This window comes from Coptis chinensis, chromosome 8 (genome assembly GCF_015680905.1).
Source record: "Coptis chinensis isolate HL-2020 chromosome 8, ASM1568090v1, whole genome shotgun sequence".
Lineage (NCBI taxonomy): Eukaryota > Viridiplantae > Streptophyta > Magnoliopsida > Ranunculales > Ranunculaceae > Coptis > Coptis chinensis.
In genome coordinates, this window is record NC_141463.1 from 4,882,556 (window position 1) to 4,901,895 (window position 19,340).

Consider the following 19,340-nt stretch of genomic DNA (forward strand, 5'->3'; position numbering starts at 1 on the left):
ATTAGTATCTTTCCAGTCAAATTAGTATAACTAAGACGCCAATTAAGTTCCAATTAGTCATCTTGAAAACAAATACTATTATTCATGTAAATATATTAGCTTAAGGTGGTGAGCCGAACGTTCTGGGCCGAGAGGGTTGTGGACAAAAGGTCATTTGGTTGGTTTCTGACTATTTATCTGTTCTCATTCCTCATTTCTTCTCTTCGTCTCTTTCCCTCTCCACGCCCTCTCTCAATCTCTTCCTCTCTCCTCTCCACTCCTCTCTCTCTCTCTCCTCTCGCCCCGCTATTGGGTTATGTCAAGGGGACCTATATTTGAGGCCCAAACTGACCAAAGCCCACAAAGGCCCACAAAAACCAAGCAGCTAATTGGTGTTTTGTAACTTGTAAGAAAACTGTGCATGAAGAAGTAGAATATCATTTAGCAGTTTAGCACAGAAAAAGAAGTAGTTACATCTGACAGGATACAGTTAAAGAAACTAATAAAAAAGAATGATTTTTTTTTTCTATTTTAAAATTTGAAGTTTCTCCTGAAACACGGTATTAGGCGCCCTCTATTTTTCCTAAACGTCAAACCCAACAACCTCAGAGAGACCAAAGAGAACCAACACAACATCCTCTCTCTTTGTCTCTCTTTCTCTTCTTCACCAGATCATAAAAAAGGTAATTTTTTTTTTCTTTTTTTTTACTATTTTTAAGGTTATTATTATGAACTGTTTATTTTATTTTTTTTATTTAAACAGAAAAATGGCTGTGAATTGGGAGCTGAAGAGCTGTTGCAATCATGATCAGAAAGTGTTTCTTGCTACCATTGGTGTCTTTACTGTTGTTATACTTATGGTATGTTTCTGATTACCTTATTAATCTACTTTGTTTACAGTTATATGGGTAGTTATGCTATTGGCAGAATGGTAATTATTTGACTATTTAGAATTTAATATGGTTTTAAGTAATCCCTTTGGTTATTACTGTTAATGGGTGTCTTTAATGTTCAATTTTATGTGTTTTATTTGTCATTCTTTGCATTTGTATTGGTTGAATTAGATTGGGTTTTTTTTTGTTAGTGTGTGGAGGGGGGATTTAATAGAGGAGTATAGTTTGCCTAGATAGCTGAAATTGTTCATACCAATACTACTCTTCTCGTATTTAGGGTTTATTGATTTAGAAATTGGTTTTTGGTACATATCTGGGTGTTTGATCAATATTAGTTCAAAATGATCTAGTTCATTACTTGAGAAGTAGTTCTAGTAGGTTATTGGTTAAACAGACATGTGTTGTGGAGAAAATATTGGTTTAGATCATTAGAGAAGTGAGAAATCAACTTGTAGTCTTGTAGCCATTTTAAGCATATACCTTGTAAGTTTAACAGATAGCTAGGCACATCACCTGATTAAGATTGCTTGATTTACTACACAAATATTGATCGTATGGGAACTACACACCTTAGATATAGATTGGCATGCACACCGCCTATAACTTTCTTTTTAATGAAATTGCTTGGTAAAAGTTACCATAATGCTTATATAATTTAGCATGAAAGTCACACAGGACATGAAATTTACTCTATGTATTTCTGAAACTGACAACATCTTGCTTCAGAAAGACTTACCCCAAACTTGTATCAGTTCACATGTGGTACTTCAGTCCATCTGAGGCCTTAAGGGTGAACTGTGTGAATCTTTACATACCTCTGTGCATCCTTTTTTCGTTCTTTGTTTTTTCATGTTGGTATTGCAGCAAATTGAAGCTGGTCTTGAAAATATAAGATCAGTGAAATTGCAGTCTTATATCTTCAAAAGTTACGCCACTAATAGTGACTCTAGCAATCCTTCTTGTTTTAACTTTTTTTATAATATTAGTCATAGTTATTCTTTCATAGTAGAGTCTCTCTAATAAATAAGAAGCTACACTGAGCAAGATTGTCATTTAGATGCCTCAACTGGTAAGTATTTTCTGAATTTTTTTTTGTAAATTCGGGGTGCATTCCTCACAAATTTCAACCTTATTTTCTATTTACTGATTGCTGAATTAGTTATCTGATTTGTGTTTCATTCATGTATAGCTATGGAGGACAATGGTATTGACCCCTTTTAAGCTCATCACAGTATTTCTTCATGAAGCAAGTCATGCTATCGCCTGCATACTGACATGTGGTAAGGTAAGAATCTCTGGTCCTTTTTACAAAACAAAGTTCTTTTATGAAAGGCGTGGTTTGTTTATTTATGGGAATAATCTCAGGAGGTGGTGTTTATGTCGTGAACTAGAGATGTACAGATGTTTTTGGTTGTGAATCACTGAAGATTTTTGTTACGATTGGTTATTTCAAATTTCACTAATCATTACACCAAACAATCCAACTGCAACAGTAGAGGATTTTCCTTATTGACTCTGTCCATGTTAGTATTCCATCTCAAGTCTAAAGGAGGATTTGGGTATTGAGATTAGGATAACGTTTTGCGTATATGGAATATCAAAATCCCTCCAAGAGAAAATTGGCCCTGGAAGCTCTTACAATTATTTTACCGTCCTGGTAACTGTCTCAAAAAAAAAACAGATTGGCTGCAGGTCTAGCATTAGAGAAATAGCCACCACATAATATAAGAGTAGTGATTGTTTTAAGAAAGATTTTCTGCAGAACAGAGCTTGGTCTAGTGGTAGTGATTACTCAAGAAGTCGAATGGTTTGACTCAGAACACAGTCAAATTTAAGATATTAGCAAGTCGTTTGAATCTTCATCAGTGGACTTTGACTTATTAGGGTTCTTGTCTTAATAGGAAATATTTTAAACGTACTTAACAAATGGTTTACCAACTTTTAGAAGCATGAGATGCCCTCTTCTTGAGATTATTTGAGTATTATATGGTGCTCCCAATGGAACTCGAGTACTGATCATCCTGCTAATAGTTCCCCAACTTAAACTACATAAGATGCTTTTAATGAAATTCAATTATAACGATGAGTGCATGACCGTCCCACTTATCATTTCTTCTTTTATCTTTTAAAACGCAGGTCGAAGGAATGCAGGTTCATGCAAATGAAGGTGGAGTCACTCAGACACGTGGTGGAGTGTACTGGATCATTTTACCTGCTGGATGTAATAATTTTCTTTGGATTTTCCATTTCCTGCTGATCTTGCTTTACGTGATTTTCCCTTTGAAGACAAATCATAAATCATTCATCATTGAATTTATTCAACATTGCAACTGTGCTGTTTTCTACTTTACCATCATATTTGGGAATTCAGTGTAAAGCATCAGAGTTTTTTCCACAAGTTTTATAATACTGTATATTGCCTCCAGATCTCGGTTCATCATTTTGGGGAATGGTCTTAATACTCGCATCCACAAATCTTCTTACCGCGAAAATTGCTGCTGGATGTTTTGGCGCTGCTTTACTTATTGTGCTTTTTGTTGCTCAAAATGTAGGTAGTCATCTAGTTATTCATAAAGTGCATATGTACTTCTTTATGCTAGATCGTCTTTAATTGCCTGTCACACTTCTTAGCTGTGAAGATCTTTAAGGATGTCTCCCTTACTCTGTATAAATCTTTTTTCTCTCGTTCTATGCCTTTCTTTGACTTGAATTGTGTTTTGTTGGTCGAACAGTGGACACTTCGAGGACTTTGCATTGGTAATGCTCAATCTATCCATGCTTTGCTTCTTTACCTTTTAATATACACCTAACATGCAGAGTTGATCTCCCAGGATTTATTATTTTGCTTGCTGTAACTTGGGTCCTGCAAGAGACAACTAAAGTTCGAGCTCTTCGGTACATCATCTTGTTTATAGGTATAATTTTTTTTCTTGTTTTACCTCTTCTGTGCAAAGCATCAGCCTAAGAAGCATATGTCAGTATGTATCTGGAATCTGATTTATGATCTTGGCTATTTTCAGGGGTCATGAACAGCTTGTTTTCAGTCTATGGTATGTTATTGATATATGTTAACTGTCATGTTCTTTTGTCTGTTATCTGGACAGTTACCAATCAAAGTTCAAAATAAACTGAGTGTGGATCTGCTTTCTTTTGATCTCATTTCTTGACAGATATCTATGATGATCTAATATCGCGAAGGGTAAACTCTAGTGATGCTGAGAAGTTTGCAGAAGTTTGCCCTTGCTGCTGCAATGGTGTTGCATGGGGGGTTATTTGGTGAGTTTCTGGCACTGAACCAAAGCTGCATAATTGATAAATTTTTCCTGTGTCAACCAGCTTGGTAAAGGTTACCCTGGACCAGGCCAGCACCATAATTTATCTTACCTATTAAAAAGAGAATAAATGGAGATTAGCAAGTTCAAAGGTCATACGTTAATTTGTACTGAGCTTCTCTACTCAGTATTGACAATAATTTGGTCTCTTTCAGGGGATTAATATCGTTTACGTTTCTCTGTGGAGCCATGTACCTTGGAATGGTCATCTTGTCATGAGGTAAAACCAGTGCCTTCCAACTGGAACTTTGAATTCATGGTTTGCGTGCGATTGCATATCAATGAAATCTAATTGCCAGCATTCTAATCTCAGGTACAATATTACGGAATCAAATTCTTTGGGTGCCAGCTAGAGAGCTGGTGCTCGTTCAGGAAAATTTCCCCCTCTGAATGTTTTGTGCATTATTGGAATATTCGATCAGTAATTCTCATTCCGCAGTAACTCCTATATAGGCATTCTTTTTGGACCCTTCTGTCATTGGGTCATATCTCTGATTGACTTTTCAGACCAAAAAATCATGTTATGTGTTTAACGTTTGTTCCCAACATTTTTTTTTACTGGTAATCCGTATCTAACGGCTCGATAGATTAAACGAAAGACTTCAAATGTTCATTCGATAACTGGGTAGATAGGACTTTATGACACCATTTTTTGGTAAATCTCCTATATCACAATTCTTCTTGGACCCTTCTGTTAATTGGATCATATGATAGTTGAATCTTCACTGGACAGATGGCTTTCATACCAAAATTCATGTTTATGTTTAATTGCCATACCCAATAGCTCAAACCAAAGACATTAACTACCGTCCTTGTCTGTTGGTCATACAAACGTTGAGTGTAAAAGAGGTTGATCTTGTAACGGATTTAGTGAATGAAAAACTGAAATGATCATCTTGCCCATTCACTACAGAAATCCAATGGAATGTAAAAGCTTCTTAAAATGTGCTACAGTTACTGCCTTACTGGACTATTAAACAACCACAAAATTGTTCGGAAAGTGAAATATTGGGAACTGCTAAGATTTTTTTTGGGAACTGCTAAGATTGATATACGTAATAAATACAGAAATGTGGATGGCAAATGAGAGCCAATACAACTGAGCGGCATTTTAAATACAAACCTCCATAAAATATCTCGACTTTAAGACTTCAACTAGTTCGCACATTGTTACATTGGGAGCCTCCACTACAACAGCATAGAGCAACATCCCCGTGCATTTTTCTCAGCAAAACAGAAAACAAAAAATTAAAAACGAATATACATTCAGAAAAATAGATAAACCTATCTAGACGTTACAACTAACATTGTGTATCACTTAGGGGAACTAGCATCATCATAGATACGGACACCTAGTCCCCAGGGACTGAGGGACCCTGAAGAAGTTATCACTGACTGAGAAGTTTCTCCTCCAAACATTTTCCAGTATATAAATAAAGGACTTCACTTTGGTAATGTCCCGTCTTCAATCTGTATCAGCCCAAGGCACGTGGGAAAGGCTTATATATCTAAATCATCGTCTGGATCCTCATCTGAGTCTAGATGCTCATCATCTGAATCTCGGAAATAATGTATCTCACCCTTTCCCTGGTCAGCCTTTGCATGTGATTTCTCAGTGGTCAAAACAGGTGAGGTTTCATTTTGCTCCACAGGGAGAGATCGTCTCCCATCATAAATCTGTACTTCTTTACCAATTCCTGGAATAAGAACAGAGTCAGAAAATCATCCAATTGCATGTGATTTCTTTTCATACATATACCTATTTCTTTCTTTTTTTCCTCCTTTTTCTGAATCAACTATGTTACTTGTTCATGAAGATTACAACATTCATTCAGTATTCAGAAACATGCTATGCTAAAAGTCACATTAATATAGTAAGACTTTACTGTAAAATGATAACAGAAAGAAGGGATCCCCAAAAAGAATAATGCTCTTCGCAAAAGCATTTTAAAAAATAAATAAATAAATATATATATACTTATTAATATTGCACACTACCTTGATGCTCAAATGGAAGTACAACATTCTCCCTGTCAGCTCGTTCTTTCTCTGATAGCTGAAGATTGAACTGGACCTGTTAAGAGAACAGTCACAAGAGTGATAACTATCAAAAAGTGTACCACGACCTTATTTAGTAGTGATCTGTATTTATCATCTGTTTTTAAGCAGGAAGACAGCCAGACTAAATTTAGTCGATTGTATCAAAATTGTCTTGTTAAGTATCAAGCATATTTACTCAAATTTATCAGATAACATGGAAGAAAACTCTAGATTACTACAGCTGACAGGTACTGACCTTTGGCACAAGGGTATGATTAACCATTCCATTACCAGAAGAAATAACCACAAACTTTATGCCTGTTTGCTCCACGTGGAACTCTTCACACTAGATAAAAAGTTTGGTTAGAATACTTGACCAAGTATAAGAGGGTTAAGATGCAGTAGAATCAAGAGCTGCGTAGCAATCAAAAGTTGAAGATTATATAAGAGAGGAAGAAATGTAAGAAAAACCCACCATCACTTTAACTCTTCCGTTTCGACGCTTGAGTCGCACATTAAACTTCCCTTTTCCAGAATTGTGTTCAATCGAGAAGATATTCAATGAACTGCTTCTTTGTCCATTTGAAGAATGAACCATTGAGTCTAAGCTAGCAACCATGGAGGACATATACTCAAGCACAGTAGTGGATCTGGTTTCATGAAGGTCCGAGTGTATCAACCAAAATATGCTTGAAACTTGGTCTGCAAGCAAAGACAACATTTGAAAATTATGATTTCTAGAGTGCACGGCCAGTACATTACTTTTATGAGACTTGGCTAACAAAAAAAATCACTAATCTGATGAATGCCACATCAATATTTTTCTAATAATTGTACACAGTTTAACTTGCGATTTTAAAAATGGAACATAAATGAAGCGTATAGAGTACTTTTAGGATATCTGATCACAACAAGAAGGCCAATATGCATTCACCATTTACTGAGAGCTGAATATGAATGAATGACAGGGTGTAATTTCAAATGCAATATAAGCCGAGAGAGAGAGAACATACTATTGCTCCGAAGGTTATTTATCAGACTTGCCACCGAGGACAACGCAGCATGTCTTAACATCACTGATACCTAGAAAAAGAAAGATATGGATCACAGGATTCACAGGAGATGTCAAACCAGATAGTGTTAAATAATTCGGGTGAATAGTCAATGGGTCTTCTACAGGATTCTTCAAGAAGCCAAGAAGGCTAAGAAGGAAGATATTCCACGTAATAGGATCTGTAGAGCATATTCCTCCAGTATACTGGGAAAGTTTAATGTGGGTCGTCGTAGTTTTTGTAATACTTATCTGCAGTTGTAAATGACACAATTATCTTTCCTCAGTGAGGACTTTATTTAGCTGAAGATGTTGAAACTTAAAAGGCATCATTTATTGTTCAAAGTGGTCCATTGCATTATAAATTGTTTCAGGTGTGTAATTTGGTGTTACTGAGGTGCCGATATAAGGGGTGTGGCCTTCACCTCTGGTTGTGCCAGTGACCAACCGCTCCATATCTATATCTTCCCTAAGCTTACACGAGCACGGTTCCGAGATCCTACTAATGAAATTCAACAACAAATTGGGTAATGGCCATCTATAAATCTGTCAGAATTAAAACATGTCTTCATTGACTCTTCAGCAACTTTCCCATTCATACTGGTATATGAGTTTGGTACCGATCAAAAGTTTCTATGCAAATTATGAGCTAAAATAGTGTTTGGTAGTTTAGAGGTATTTTCTTATGTTTATTCCCACATTCCCCTTACCAGATTCACCACAAAAAGGATGCAAAATTCATTCACAGCGTTACTACCACTGCCAAACTACTTATACTTTATCAAATTTGGCCTCCACACCATACACTTTGGTGTAGATTTATACCACGACACTATACACCCCCTCAAACAAGTTTCTCACATAATCAAAATCTAGACAGCAATATGTTGCTTTACAACCAAGCAAACATAAACAAAAGGCAAAGACATACCGAATCAATGGCAACGGAGAAACGAACTTTGCCTTGTCCCACCACTCCTACACTCAAAAGTCAAAACACAAGTCATAAGACCTCAACATGTCTATCTCCAGCACAGCATCATAGTAGTGACTCAACTGAGAAAAATTACCTTTGCCAAGTTCAAGAACATAAGACAACAACTTCTCCAAATCCCTCACATTCTTACAAATCTTTACCGCGGCATCATTCGACCCGGTAATCCCATCTTTCCAACCAAGTGGATCAGAATAACAATCCAATATCCTTAACCTACACAAAAATTGATCCAAACCCATTCAACATTACACAAAAAAAAACATTTTCAATCTACTGAAAACAAATCTCCTCTTACCAATTCTTCATTGTATTGACATCAACTCCTTTACTTCTCAGCAATTCATAATAAAAAGATGGACTCTTTTCAAAAGCAATTAAAACAAGACACCTACATAAAAAGTAACATATAAGTTAATGGGACAAAAACAAGTTAAATATTGAAGTAAATTTGGGGTGTTAGAGTGAAGTTTACTTGGATTGTGATTTGGCAGATAAGATGTTTGATGAAAGGCTGCAGAGAACATGAGTAAAGGCTTGGAAACCGTAAGGAGTGTGGAGTGTGTCTTTTATAGTTAGAGCTGGTGCATGTTCTCCTTCTAATGCTCCGTCTCTTAATGCTCTGCAAATAGACTCCGCCATTTTTTTCAAAAGTTTTCCAAGAGAGTGAAGAACTTATTCGGGTTTTGTCGACAGGGTTTAACTATTGGGCCGGGTGAGGCCATTTGGGCTTTACTTGTTGGGATTAAGAGTATCTCTATGTGGTGGTAATATAATCTTCAAATTTGAAGAAGAAATTTGAAGAAACTGGTCGCAAATTTTGACCAACTCTAATTGGTGACAAATATAGACCGCAAATGCAATTGTAGACCCTACCACACAGCGCCATCGCAGATTGGCGTGTGCCAAGATCTATTGTCGTAGCGACATTATCACCGCCGTAAGCCCTCAAAAAAAAAAAAAAAAACTCACGCGACATTCTCACTGTCGCACCAAATTGAAAAAGTTAAAAAAAAAATAACTTATGCGACATTAGTAGTGGCACGGGCGCGTGGTGCTGGTCAAAGTCAAAAAAAAAAAAAATTAAGCGATATTTGCAATGGCACCGCGACATTACCAATGTTGCTCCGCATCCGCATCCAAATTGCCAAATTTGAGAACAAAAATGTGAATGGACAGGTGATGCGACCGAATATACTACCACCAATTCCGAATTTTTTCTTCAAATTTGAAGATTTTGATAGGTGATACCACCACCTAGAGATGCTCTAAGTATTTAATTTTAGCCCAAGGTGTTGGCTCTACATTTTGGTGTACCAGCGTACCACTGAAGTCCCTTTCGCCTACTATTTGTTAGAACTAGATAACTTAAGAAGTTGAGAGAAGATCAAATGAAGAGAAGATATCACTACAAGACAAGTATGAAACTCTTTCGATGTAATCTTTATTCTTAGTACTATGGTATTTTGGGTAAAATGTTTTTCTAGTAGTATATGCGATTGGTACTTTTACAAGGTGATACATAAGAGGCAGATACAGAGAGTAAGAAACAACACCAACTCTATAAGATACAAAACTACAATGGTGCTTCTCGTTTCACAAGAACTTGCTATTCACGCCAGCTCTATACAACTGTAGGTCAGATATACAAGCTATGGTTATCTGGGTGTCTGCGGGAACAAAGATAACACTGCCCTCTTTTAATTCTTCCTTGCTGGATGATTCCGTTTGCATTGTCCCTTGTCCAGATGTTACAATGAAAATGGAGGGTCCTGAAATTGCAGGAAATACTGTTGTTGCAAGTTGAGGTAGAACACAACAGTCGACCTCAAACTCGTCAAAAGGTGGTGAGTATCTTTTTGTGTATGGGTCCAATGGAATTCCTTGCAGAATCTCTGGAAGCCCCTGCAAAATATTTACAACTTTTAGCAATACTAGTAAGGAAACAACGCTATAATTTTTTGCTGTATTGAAAAAGGAACGACTCATTTCAGGATGAATATGAAAGCAACCTACCTGTTTGTAGGTGAGCATGGAACAGAGAGTTGGAACGTCCCGGAGTTTGGGGGTGAGGCCAGCACGCACGACATTATCTGAAGTTGCCATACATTCCATGCATTCTCCACTGAGATATGCATGAGGTTCGTTTGCTCCTAGATACAATGCTTCGCCAGGATTGAGTTTCACGTAATTCAAAAAGAACGCTGCGGCAACACCAATATCATTTGGATATTGCTTCTCTAGGCGTAACACCAGTTCTTCTTTGTTCGTCAACTGTCTAACCTGATGTGAAGGGCCAATGAAGTATCAACGTTTGGTCAAGGAAAGAAAATGAACAAGTTCCTACAGAATATATAACCATAGACTGAAGGGCAATTGCAGAGTTTGAATAAATGAAGCGCAATCACACAACAATTTTGAAGTTCCCAAGAAATCACCAATACTTAGCAGAATGTTGTAAATAATAGTAATGGGAAAAAAAACACTCAAAGAGATCACCAATACAAAACAGTAAGTTGAAGAATAGTTGCACTGTAACTAATTGACAGCAAAGAGATAAAAGTCGTCGGGCCAAGGTCTAGTTACAAGCAATTATGCACACGAGGTGCAAATATATATTTTGGAACCTAATTCATAAATCTATGTCGATCTCAGGGTTTGAAAACTTTGTTCTTTGACCAATAATAACACAATTCACCCAACGAATTCTCAGAGAACACCTTTCCCTAAACTCAAACATACGGTAATATATGAGTATAGGACTACATCTCACTTTATATACTAAAATAACTTTGGAAATAGAACCCTAACACAATTCTAACAAAAATGTAAACATGAAATTTGTAATTAGAAGGGGAAACCCCCTAAAAGTAGAAATTGCATTAAGAACCTAAAAATATTAATAAACTAATTTGGGGCGTAATGTCCAGAGTCTAGAGTGCATCATGCGACTTACTGAAATGCAAAAGAGGAAGAATGGATCTAATACGTTTAAAAGGGGTAACCACAAAAAGGAATCAAGCATCTCAAACCAGTACCTTCTTTTCCATGGTCAGACGGCCTTTCAATTTAGAGACCACTTCATAAACTGTATCTTTTTCTGCTGACATAAGTTGGGTGAAAATTGACCTGAGAACAGTTTTTACTCTCTCCACTACGGCATGCTCATCTAAATGTATCACTTGGTCAGCATCCACATTACCAACCAGCTCTACAATCTCAGGAACACTACATAGCACATCCTTTAGCTCCTGCCCAGACATAATGAAACCACATATTAAAATATAGGATCAACTTCTAAAACCTGAAGCAAAAAGAACAAAGAAGAGACTTAAAGGAAATTCCCACAAAATGTGCAATTAGTAAAGAGCTAAGGTCCAGGGACTCGGGCAAGTTTCATTTTGTATTTTTACTCGTGATTGTTGACACACAACAACTGATTTTTCTATATTCTCCACAGTCTTCTCAACATACCAGCCTATTATCATTTACTTATTTACACATCATCACCACAAAATACTAGCCTCTTTTTATTTACTTAATCATATATCATTTACACATAATACCAGCTTATTCAACATTTCAGTACCCTACAAGATTAAGCTAAATTCTCCCATTTTTAAAAGAACTTTGATGGGCTAGATAAAACAAATTTGGCTAATTTTTAGAAATTACACGGTTAGCAGATCATTCCATAGTCAAACAAAATTTTGTGGGCGCATCAAATCATCATGAATGAGGGCAGGCCTGCCCTTGGCACAGCCTTAAGGTAGCCCATTCTGACCTGGAGGTCACGGGTTTGAATTGTGGAAAGAGTCTCTTGCTTGCGATGTAAGGCTGCGGTCAAACAGTAGATGTTCCAGAACAAAAACATCTCAAGGAAAAATAATCACCAAGGTTCTAGACACCATTCCTAAAATTTCCTTTTCCTAACCTTTGCTCCGAACTCTACTTTGGTAGATGTAACAAGACTAAGATGATTCATTTGTAGTGTACAACTCGGTCATCTAGTATACAACCTCGAGGAATTTTTGGCGATGAGATGCATTATAACTGAAGAGCGATTATGCTTAAAGTGAAATCTAATTTTACATATTTCTCCTCCCAACAATCTAAACTTTTTCTATTAGTATCTGCGATGAATATATCTTAGCTAAGAGTGAAGCAGAAAGTCGCCGCTGATAGATGATAATACCAACTACGTCAGGAGGTTCTTGTGATGTTGTAACTCTTAACTGTGAATTGTCAAACTTTCACTGATTTCAGATTTGAACATACGTTTCTTAATAATTAGCAAGGCCGAAAGTTTCGGGATTTGAATATATTTCGGACCCTCCCAAAACCGATATATATTGGAAAAATCAGAAAATCGGATCGATATATCGTTTTTTCCCATTTTGGTGATAATATTCAAAAAAGCGAAAAATCGGAATATATCGGAAATATCACCGGTATATAATGGTATATATCGGGATATATCAGTCAACATACAACAAAATCGGTCAAAAGTCAAACTGTCCAACTAAGTCAAACGATATATATCGGATATGTCGGAATATATCACCGATATATATCGTTATATCGGTTTTACCGATATATATCGGTTTAAAATTAATTTAATTTTCGAAGCCGATATTTCAAATGTTTCGAGGTCGGTAGGCTGAAAAAATGATAAATATCGGCAAAAAATCGATTTTCCGACCGATATTTTCGGCCCTGATAATTAGAAAGTCATTGGCATACACCTAGGATTTTATTTTTATTTTTATTTTATTTTTTATTTTTTTGACACTTAAGAGCGATTTCTATATTATAAATATCTCCCCTTCTCCTACCACCCCTCGATTTTCAAGCTTACACCAAGTTCCATCTAATGGTAAAACCAAAAAGGAAACACCATGCTGGTAACAACAACAATATGATGGACCGCAGGAAAGATACAAGTTTCACCAAAGATGTTGTTGAAGGAAAAGCTCAAACAAAATCTCATATCCTTTATGCCGTTTATGGTAAACTTTCGACAGAAAATAGGCAGAGCCAATGGCACAGTAGTAGTAGAAAACAGGTATAGGAAATTAAAAATCATTCATATTCACCATCATGAATAAACACCAAAAAGGTTCAATGAAGAGTCAAAACGGAAAACATAAGAACACTAGAACAACAAATATGCATTTTATCAATTAGTTAAAACAAGTCTATTACCTGGAGACTGACAAACCCACATAAGGCCTCAAACTCTGTAAGTGCCAAAGCCATCTCAGGTTTGTGATTACCATCTTTGTATATGCTCGGATGTGAATCGTGCAATGCCCTCGCCAATTCCTTGTCTGGATGAGCCTGTATTGATAAAGCTTTTGCAACAGAGAGCACCTAAGCACCAACGAGAGAATTTTCAATAAAAAATTATTAATAAACCCAAGCAACCAAGATACAAACAAATCTATTAACAATCTGAACTCCTCAAAATCAGATCAAACTACATCCAAGTGCCAAGAAATGAGCAAGATGCTAATAATCTCCATATAACCATCTGCTCGCAACAAACCACTAGAGATGGAATGATTGATTATAATGCATATACTACACCGTTTCAAGCCCATTAAAAGCCATATACTCATGTTTTACATTAAAGTTGGGTTGATCAAGAAGATGGTCATCGGAAGTCACATTTTTTTCAAAGGTTCTTCAGTAGACAAGTTGCAGAACTTCTTTAAGATTACTCTGATCACGGAGGGGTTCTTCAACATCATGGAATAGATAATCCCCACGAACTCTGGGAGGGATAAGTACAGTAGTGTTGTATATTAGCACTATATTATCGCACAAATATGTTGAGGAAATTTTGCTGCGCATGGTGAGACATTCTTTTAGTATTTTTACTATTTTAGAAATTATCTACTGTATATCTCCATTTTAAGACAATAAGACCTATTTAATTCTGTATCTCAACTAGTAGACCAATTTAATTATCTATGTTGTAATCAATCATTACAACCATCACAACATAAACCATATTTTCACAAACAATAAAGAAAAACACCAAAAAAAGAATTTAAAATATAACTTAATACCTTGAACAAGAAGGGAAGATTATTACCCCACTCTTCGAAAACCTTCTTTCCAAGAACACTAGGATTTTCCGAAATCCATGAACTCAACGTAACAGACTCTCCACCCATTTTGCCGCTGTCAACTATAAACGAAGGCCCCGAATCATGTGTTCCCATCCAAATCTCTGCATATGATCTACCGACTTCGATATCCAACCCAGAATTCAAAGAAAACAACCTTGCAACGTGAGACTCTTTTCCCACTTTCCCCCAATCATAGTTTTGCACTGAACATCTCAATCTTTGAGGTAACAGCTTCTTTTTACTTTCAACTACCTTTTCTCCCATGTTCATGCCTTCAACACACTTCTCTGAATACAAAAAACATCAAACACATGCAGTAACCTTTAATACCAACCAAATAACATAAAAGGAAATATATAAAGTAATTATTCAAAAAAGGAGTTGAAAGCTCTGTTTTCAAGCTTCTGACACAAAGGGTCTGTTTGAATAATCTATGGGCCGAAGTGGAAAACTACCACCAAAACTTGAATTTTGTACCACTTCAAAACGATCAAGCCCACAGACAGACTAATCATAAAGATTTAATCTTTACTAACAAACACTAGAATATATCAATTATACAAAAAAAACCAATGATGAGAAAAAAGGTACCTTACAGTTGTTGAAGTTGTAGAGGCTTTGGCAGCAGTTAGTTTCTTGTTTCTTCTTGTTCCTTTGGTTGGGTTTCTTATAAAGGAGGGAAAACGGCTGAGAATAGTAATGGGAAGTGTATGAAAACAGAAGTGGCCTAGTTGGAAGATGAGTTGTGAAATTGTTATATCCGTTGAAACCGTTGTCAATTTCTGGTTAAGTTCGGTTTCAAAAATACACACACGTATTACGTATATGCCTTCTTTCTTGTTGTTATCCTCTTTCTGTTGTTTAATAATAGAAAATGAATTGACTTCAATTGAAAGCTGCTTTTAAAACTTTCCATTTGCTTCGATAAGAAAAAATAATTTGACAGACTAATTATAAGTTTATAACTAAGTGGTCTCCTGAACGTCTCCCTAACTAACTAGGGTTAATTTGTTTGCTCATCTACTGCCAATGCAAATCAACGGTGCTCCACCGTGTTCAGTGACAGTATTTTTTTACGTCAATTGTTAAGTTTTTAGATTTACTTTTGTGGCCATTATTAAGGAGGTGTTCTTCGGGCCCTAGTGAAATAAAGTGAGGCAGTTGAGTTCATGACCTATTGATAGGTCATTTGGCAAATATCAAAGCATGAACAAAGTTTGAAACTTGAAAGTTGAAACACAAAAGTGAAGAGGTAGTTTTGTTTATGGGCCCAAAGACAGGTAATTTGAGACGCAGTATTTGGAGCGGTCCACTATTATAAAGAGGTGGAGTTTTGACCACATGATCTTCCCATAGCTCTTTGATACGGTTATATGAGCCGAGGAGGTTTCACAATGAGTTTGCTTGCAAGTATTATTGGAGAAGAGCTACTGTAAAGTGCACAAACATACAACAGTTGACGCATTTTCTCTTATAAAATATATCATGTAGTCTATTAGTCATTAAAAACAGCTGACTTCAACTGAAAGCTGCTTAAGAACTTTCCAAGGATATTATTATTCATAGTCCACTATACGTAGAAATGATAGAATGGAATAGCATTCTTCGATCTTATCTGCCTTGACATCATATATTCATATTCTACTGTTGCCTCCTATCTCAACCATCTAATCAAAACTTTTGCCTTTGAGTGCTACTGATACCGTATCCTATTATATTCAAAGCTACAAAATCATATTAGAAATGGAATAAACAAGCCGGGGCCTGAAATACACAACCCCACCGACATTTTGTCCGGTAACAGTTAACTCTTCACCCTCTTAAAAGTTAAAAATAGCATTATTCTCTATAGATGCGTAATTAGCTATATTGGGTTGGCAAGAGGATATTCATACAATTTTAAAACGATTCATCAACAATTTTAAGCAATTGCAGTCATAAAATAGTCTTTAAATACCTGCCAAACTAACAGTTTGAAAACCCATGCTGCTATCCATAGCATAAACAACTTACAGTTCCATATCCAAACTCAAAAATTTTAAATAGTGCCTAGAAATGTAATAAAAATGAAAGCAAAATTTAACCAGGATCAAACCAAGACATCATATTAGAGTTTACTTCTATGCCTCAATTACTGGATACTCGAACACAACATCCTTGCCAGAAAGTTTCCTGTAAACTCCAGCAAAAGTCTCCAGCTTATATTCTGTGTTGTTCCTCTCCTTTGGGTCGAGGAAAACCTGTAGAGCATGACATCAATAATTAGCATATGACAACTCAACTGAAGACAGGCTAAACAACACATTGACACATACTCTTCATACACACAAGTTGCTAAATTTACCTTCATGATCTTTGAGCCATCAAGACGATACTTGATCCTCTTCCCAACAATTTCTGCAGGATATACAACATCCTCCAACACAGCATCATGAACAGCAGTCAGAGTACGACTGCGAGGACGTTGAACAGCTGAACCCTTCTTTGGTGGCCTCAAAATTCTTCGGGTGGCAATCAAAATAACATCCTACAAAGATACACCATATAGTAACTTTAAAAAGAATGTCCATAAGAGTAACAAAATCAAAGCAGAACACTAAAAGCCTGAAACAATTAATAATTTAACCAGAACAAAAAAGTCAAGTATGGGAAAAACTACTCATGGCCACATGATCAAAAAAGAGAAATGGGAAAAACTAGAAACAGGCAAAAAGTAAGCACTGTTTCATAATAATACCACTAGAAAAGGTCCAGTTCTCAAGTAAAAGTAAGTATTACTTGGCACACACAATTCAAACCAAGTAAGGCGATGTAAATTTACGAGGGATCCTATCAACAAGCAAAATATTGGAAGTTGAAGAACATATACTAGTATAAAAATTCCCAAATGCAGAATCCTATGAGTCCACTTGTAGATTAACCAAAAAGACATTAGAATTATAGTATACAAGTGTGAACCCAATATCGTCTCTTTCGAAACAAGATGTAGAAAATTAAGATATATCACTATCAACGAGTTCACTTACCAAAACTAGTCATATTTATTTAATGCTTGTAAATTGTCATTATAGTTAATTCTGTAGTTATACTAAGGTTGTGCATGCTTACATTGCAAAAACATCAAGCTTCCCAGGTTGGAGTATGAATAAGATATGATATGATTCATTGAGTACACAGTGAATACCAACATCCTTACCAAAAATACCCCAAATGATGACTAGGTAGGATAGGGAATTTAGTGGAATTGATCCACTTTTGTAGGGACACTACTTCAGGGCTGTGCAATTTTGAAATGGCAGCAAAGGTTTAATTACATTTTGTTTCAATTTCTCAAAGATTTTAATGGTGAAAGACCAAACAAAGCCTTTAATCACCCCTAATAACAGTTTAACTCTTGAAACTCGCACAAATTAGCAGGGAATACGCAAACAAAAATTCAAAAGTTTCACATCCATTTACTAAAACAATCAACTCAAAAGTAAATAATTCTCACCTTCCCACTAAACTTCTTCTCCAGCTCCCTCACAAGCTTCACATGAATTTTCCGGAAAGCTTTTCGTAGTCTGTATGGAACATGGATTACAACAGCCTTCCGGTTCCCAGAAACATCAATTTGACTGCACCAAGATCTCCAATATTAGTCCCTTAATAAAAAAATAAAATAAAACAAACCAAATAATAACATATAAAAAAAACTGCTTACAGAGCAGAATTGATGTAAAGATCCTTCAATTCAGTCTTGAGCTCCCCAGCATTGGTGTTTTCTAAATCGAAAAAAGACTGCATTGATGGAAAAAATATTTATATAAACAAAACCTAGTCACAAAAGAATGAAACAAAACAAAAAATCTGAAATTGTATAATAACCTGAGCAACTGTTTCCTCAAATTCAGAGAGATCCGCATCCTTGTCTTTCTGAATTTTCCTCCTTCCAGTAAACATCTTGATGAATCTTCCATCAACAAAGCAAATATATATTTCATAAATACGCAAATATACAATTAAAGCATCATATTCTAAAACACAAAAAGTACACAAACAAGTCAAGGTTAATGGAAGGCCCATTCTTATATAAACTAAAGTATCGTCGTGAGGCAATGGCAAAAGATGGTACTTTTTATATTATTTCAACCCTATTCTTATACTGTGGTGATTAACAATAACAACCAACATATAAATCAATCGTATTAAATCTATACATACATTTTAAAACATCACAAGCACTAAATGAACTGCCAATATACATTACATGTATATATATTACAAATTCTTAACACCGCATTACGAAAAACACATGGATGTAAAACAGAACAAAGATGAAACAGGTGATAAGAGAGATGAAGATTCACCTGAGTACGAGAAGAGAGGCCCTAGTAGGCTGCCGGTTTCGCGGTAATCACTTAAAAGTAAAAAAGGCACAACGAGAGACTGAGATGAGGTGTGAGATTTAGGGTTTATAGTGGGTAAGGAATTGACCTAATGATTGGACGGTAGAGATTTAGTTTTGATGTTATGCATCTACGGTTGAGAAATAGTGGACCGGTCACAAATAATCTACTGTCTCGTGGGCCAATATGATTGCTTTTTTCGGGGCGTTCCTCACTTCCTCGTAAGGCCCAAAAAAATTTGATACGTAATTTTGATGATGTTTAGAGCATTTTTAGGAGAGCAACCAAAATAACACCAAAATTTTGAACCAAACCAAACACCAGACCAAAAAACACCAACTATCTTTAGGGACAACATCAAATTTTCGACATCAAATGACGCAGTTTTTGATAAACCGCACCATATAGCTCATGTGGTTTTCCCAACACCGCACCAATGAAGCCCATCTTAAAAGCCCAAGCGCACGCGGTTTTTGAAAAACCGCGCGATCAACTTTCTTATTTTTTTTCTTTCCCAATCTCTTAC

The 19,340-nt window shown here is 36.0% G+C and overlaps 4 protein-coding genes across 7 annotated transcripts; 1 reads left to right on the forward strand and 3 right to left on the reverse strand.

The window, feature by feature from the left end:
* Positions 1-400: 400 nt before the first annotated feature.
* On the forward strand, positions 401-4,802 carry LOC147479477 (peptidase M50B-like protein). 2 transcript variants are annotated; one of them, XM_086577071.1, is made up of 11 exons: positions 401-662; positions 743-839; positions 2,062-2,157; positions 3,009-3,093; positions 3,299-3,420; positions 3,605-3,629; positions 3,704-3,787; positions 3,893-3,922; positions 4,043-4,148; positions 4,360-4,424; positions 4,518-4,802. In XM_086577071.1, exons 2-10 carry the CDS (start codon positions 747-749, stop codon positions 4,421-4,423), a joined length of 705 nt encoding a protein of 234 aa, XP_086433197.1. In that variant the 5' UTR covers positions 401-662; positions 743-746; the 3' UTR covers position 4,424; positions 4,518-4,802. The 2 variants fall into 2 exon arrangements, with proteins under 2 accessions (XP_086433197.1, XP_086433198.1); XM_086577072.1 differs by having other exon boundaries at positions 549-662; positions 2,062-2,152.
* Positions 4,803-5,309: 507 nt separating this feature from the next.
* On the reverse strand, positions 5,310-9,007 carry LOC147479478 (elongator complex protein). Its single transcript, XM_086577070.1, has 9 exons — positions 8,765-9,007; positions 8,588-8,680; positions 8,366-8,505; positions 8,227-8,273; positions 7,258-7,327; positions 6,720-6,946; positions 6,501-6,590; positions 6,203-6,278; positions 5,310-5,901 (listed from the first exon to the last, which is right to left on the reverse strand). Exons 1-9 carry the CDS (start codon positions 8,929-8,931, stop codon positions 5,705-5,707), a joined length of 1,107 nt encoding a protein of 368 aa, XP_086433196.1. The 5' UTR covers positions 8,932-9,007; the 3' UTR covers positions 5,310-5,704.
* A 700-nt stretch (positions 9,008-9,707) lies between these two features.
* Positions 9,708-15,220, reverse strand: LOC147479479 (mannose-6-phosphate isomerase 1-like). Of its 3 annotated transcripts, none has more exons than XM_086580728.1 (6): positions 15,018-15,220; positions 14,364-14,713; positions 13,495-13,662; positions 11,328-11,540; positions 10,306-10,572; positions 9,708-10,194 (listed from the first exon to the last, which is right to left on the reverse strand). In XM_086580728.1, the coding sequence occupies exons 2-6, from the start codon at positions 14,694-14,696 to the stop codon at positions 9,886-9,888; spliced, it is 1,290 nt and encodes a 429-aa protein (XP_086436854.1). In that variant the 5' UTR covers positions 14,697-14,713; positions 15,018-15,220; the 3' UTR covers positions 9,708-9,885. The 3 variants fall into 3 exon arrangements, with proteins under 3 accessions (XP_086436854.1, XP_086436852.1, XP_086436853.1); XM_086580726.1 differs by having other exon boundaries at positions 15,023-15,163; XM_086580727.1 differs by having other exon boundaries at positions 14,364-14,698; positions 15,018-15,154.
* Positions 15,221-16,355: 1,135 nt separating this feature from the next.
* On the reverse strand, positions 16,356-18,915 carry LOC147479480 (small ribosomal subunit protein eS7-like). Its single transcript, XM_086580729.1, has 6 exons — positions 18,776-18,915; positions 18,294-18,378; positions 18,130-18,206; positions 17,920-18,043; positions 16,771-16,953; positions 16,356-16,666 (listed from the first exon to the last, which is right to left on the reverse strand). The coding sequence occupies exons 2-6, from the start codon at positions 18,366-18,368 to the stop codon at positions 16,547-16,549; spliced, it is 579 nt and encodes a 192-aa protein (XP_086436855.1). The 5' UTR covers positions 18,369-18,378; positions 18,776-18,915; the 3' UTR covers positions 16,356-16,546.
* Positions 18,916-19,340: the final 425 nt, after the last annotated feature.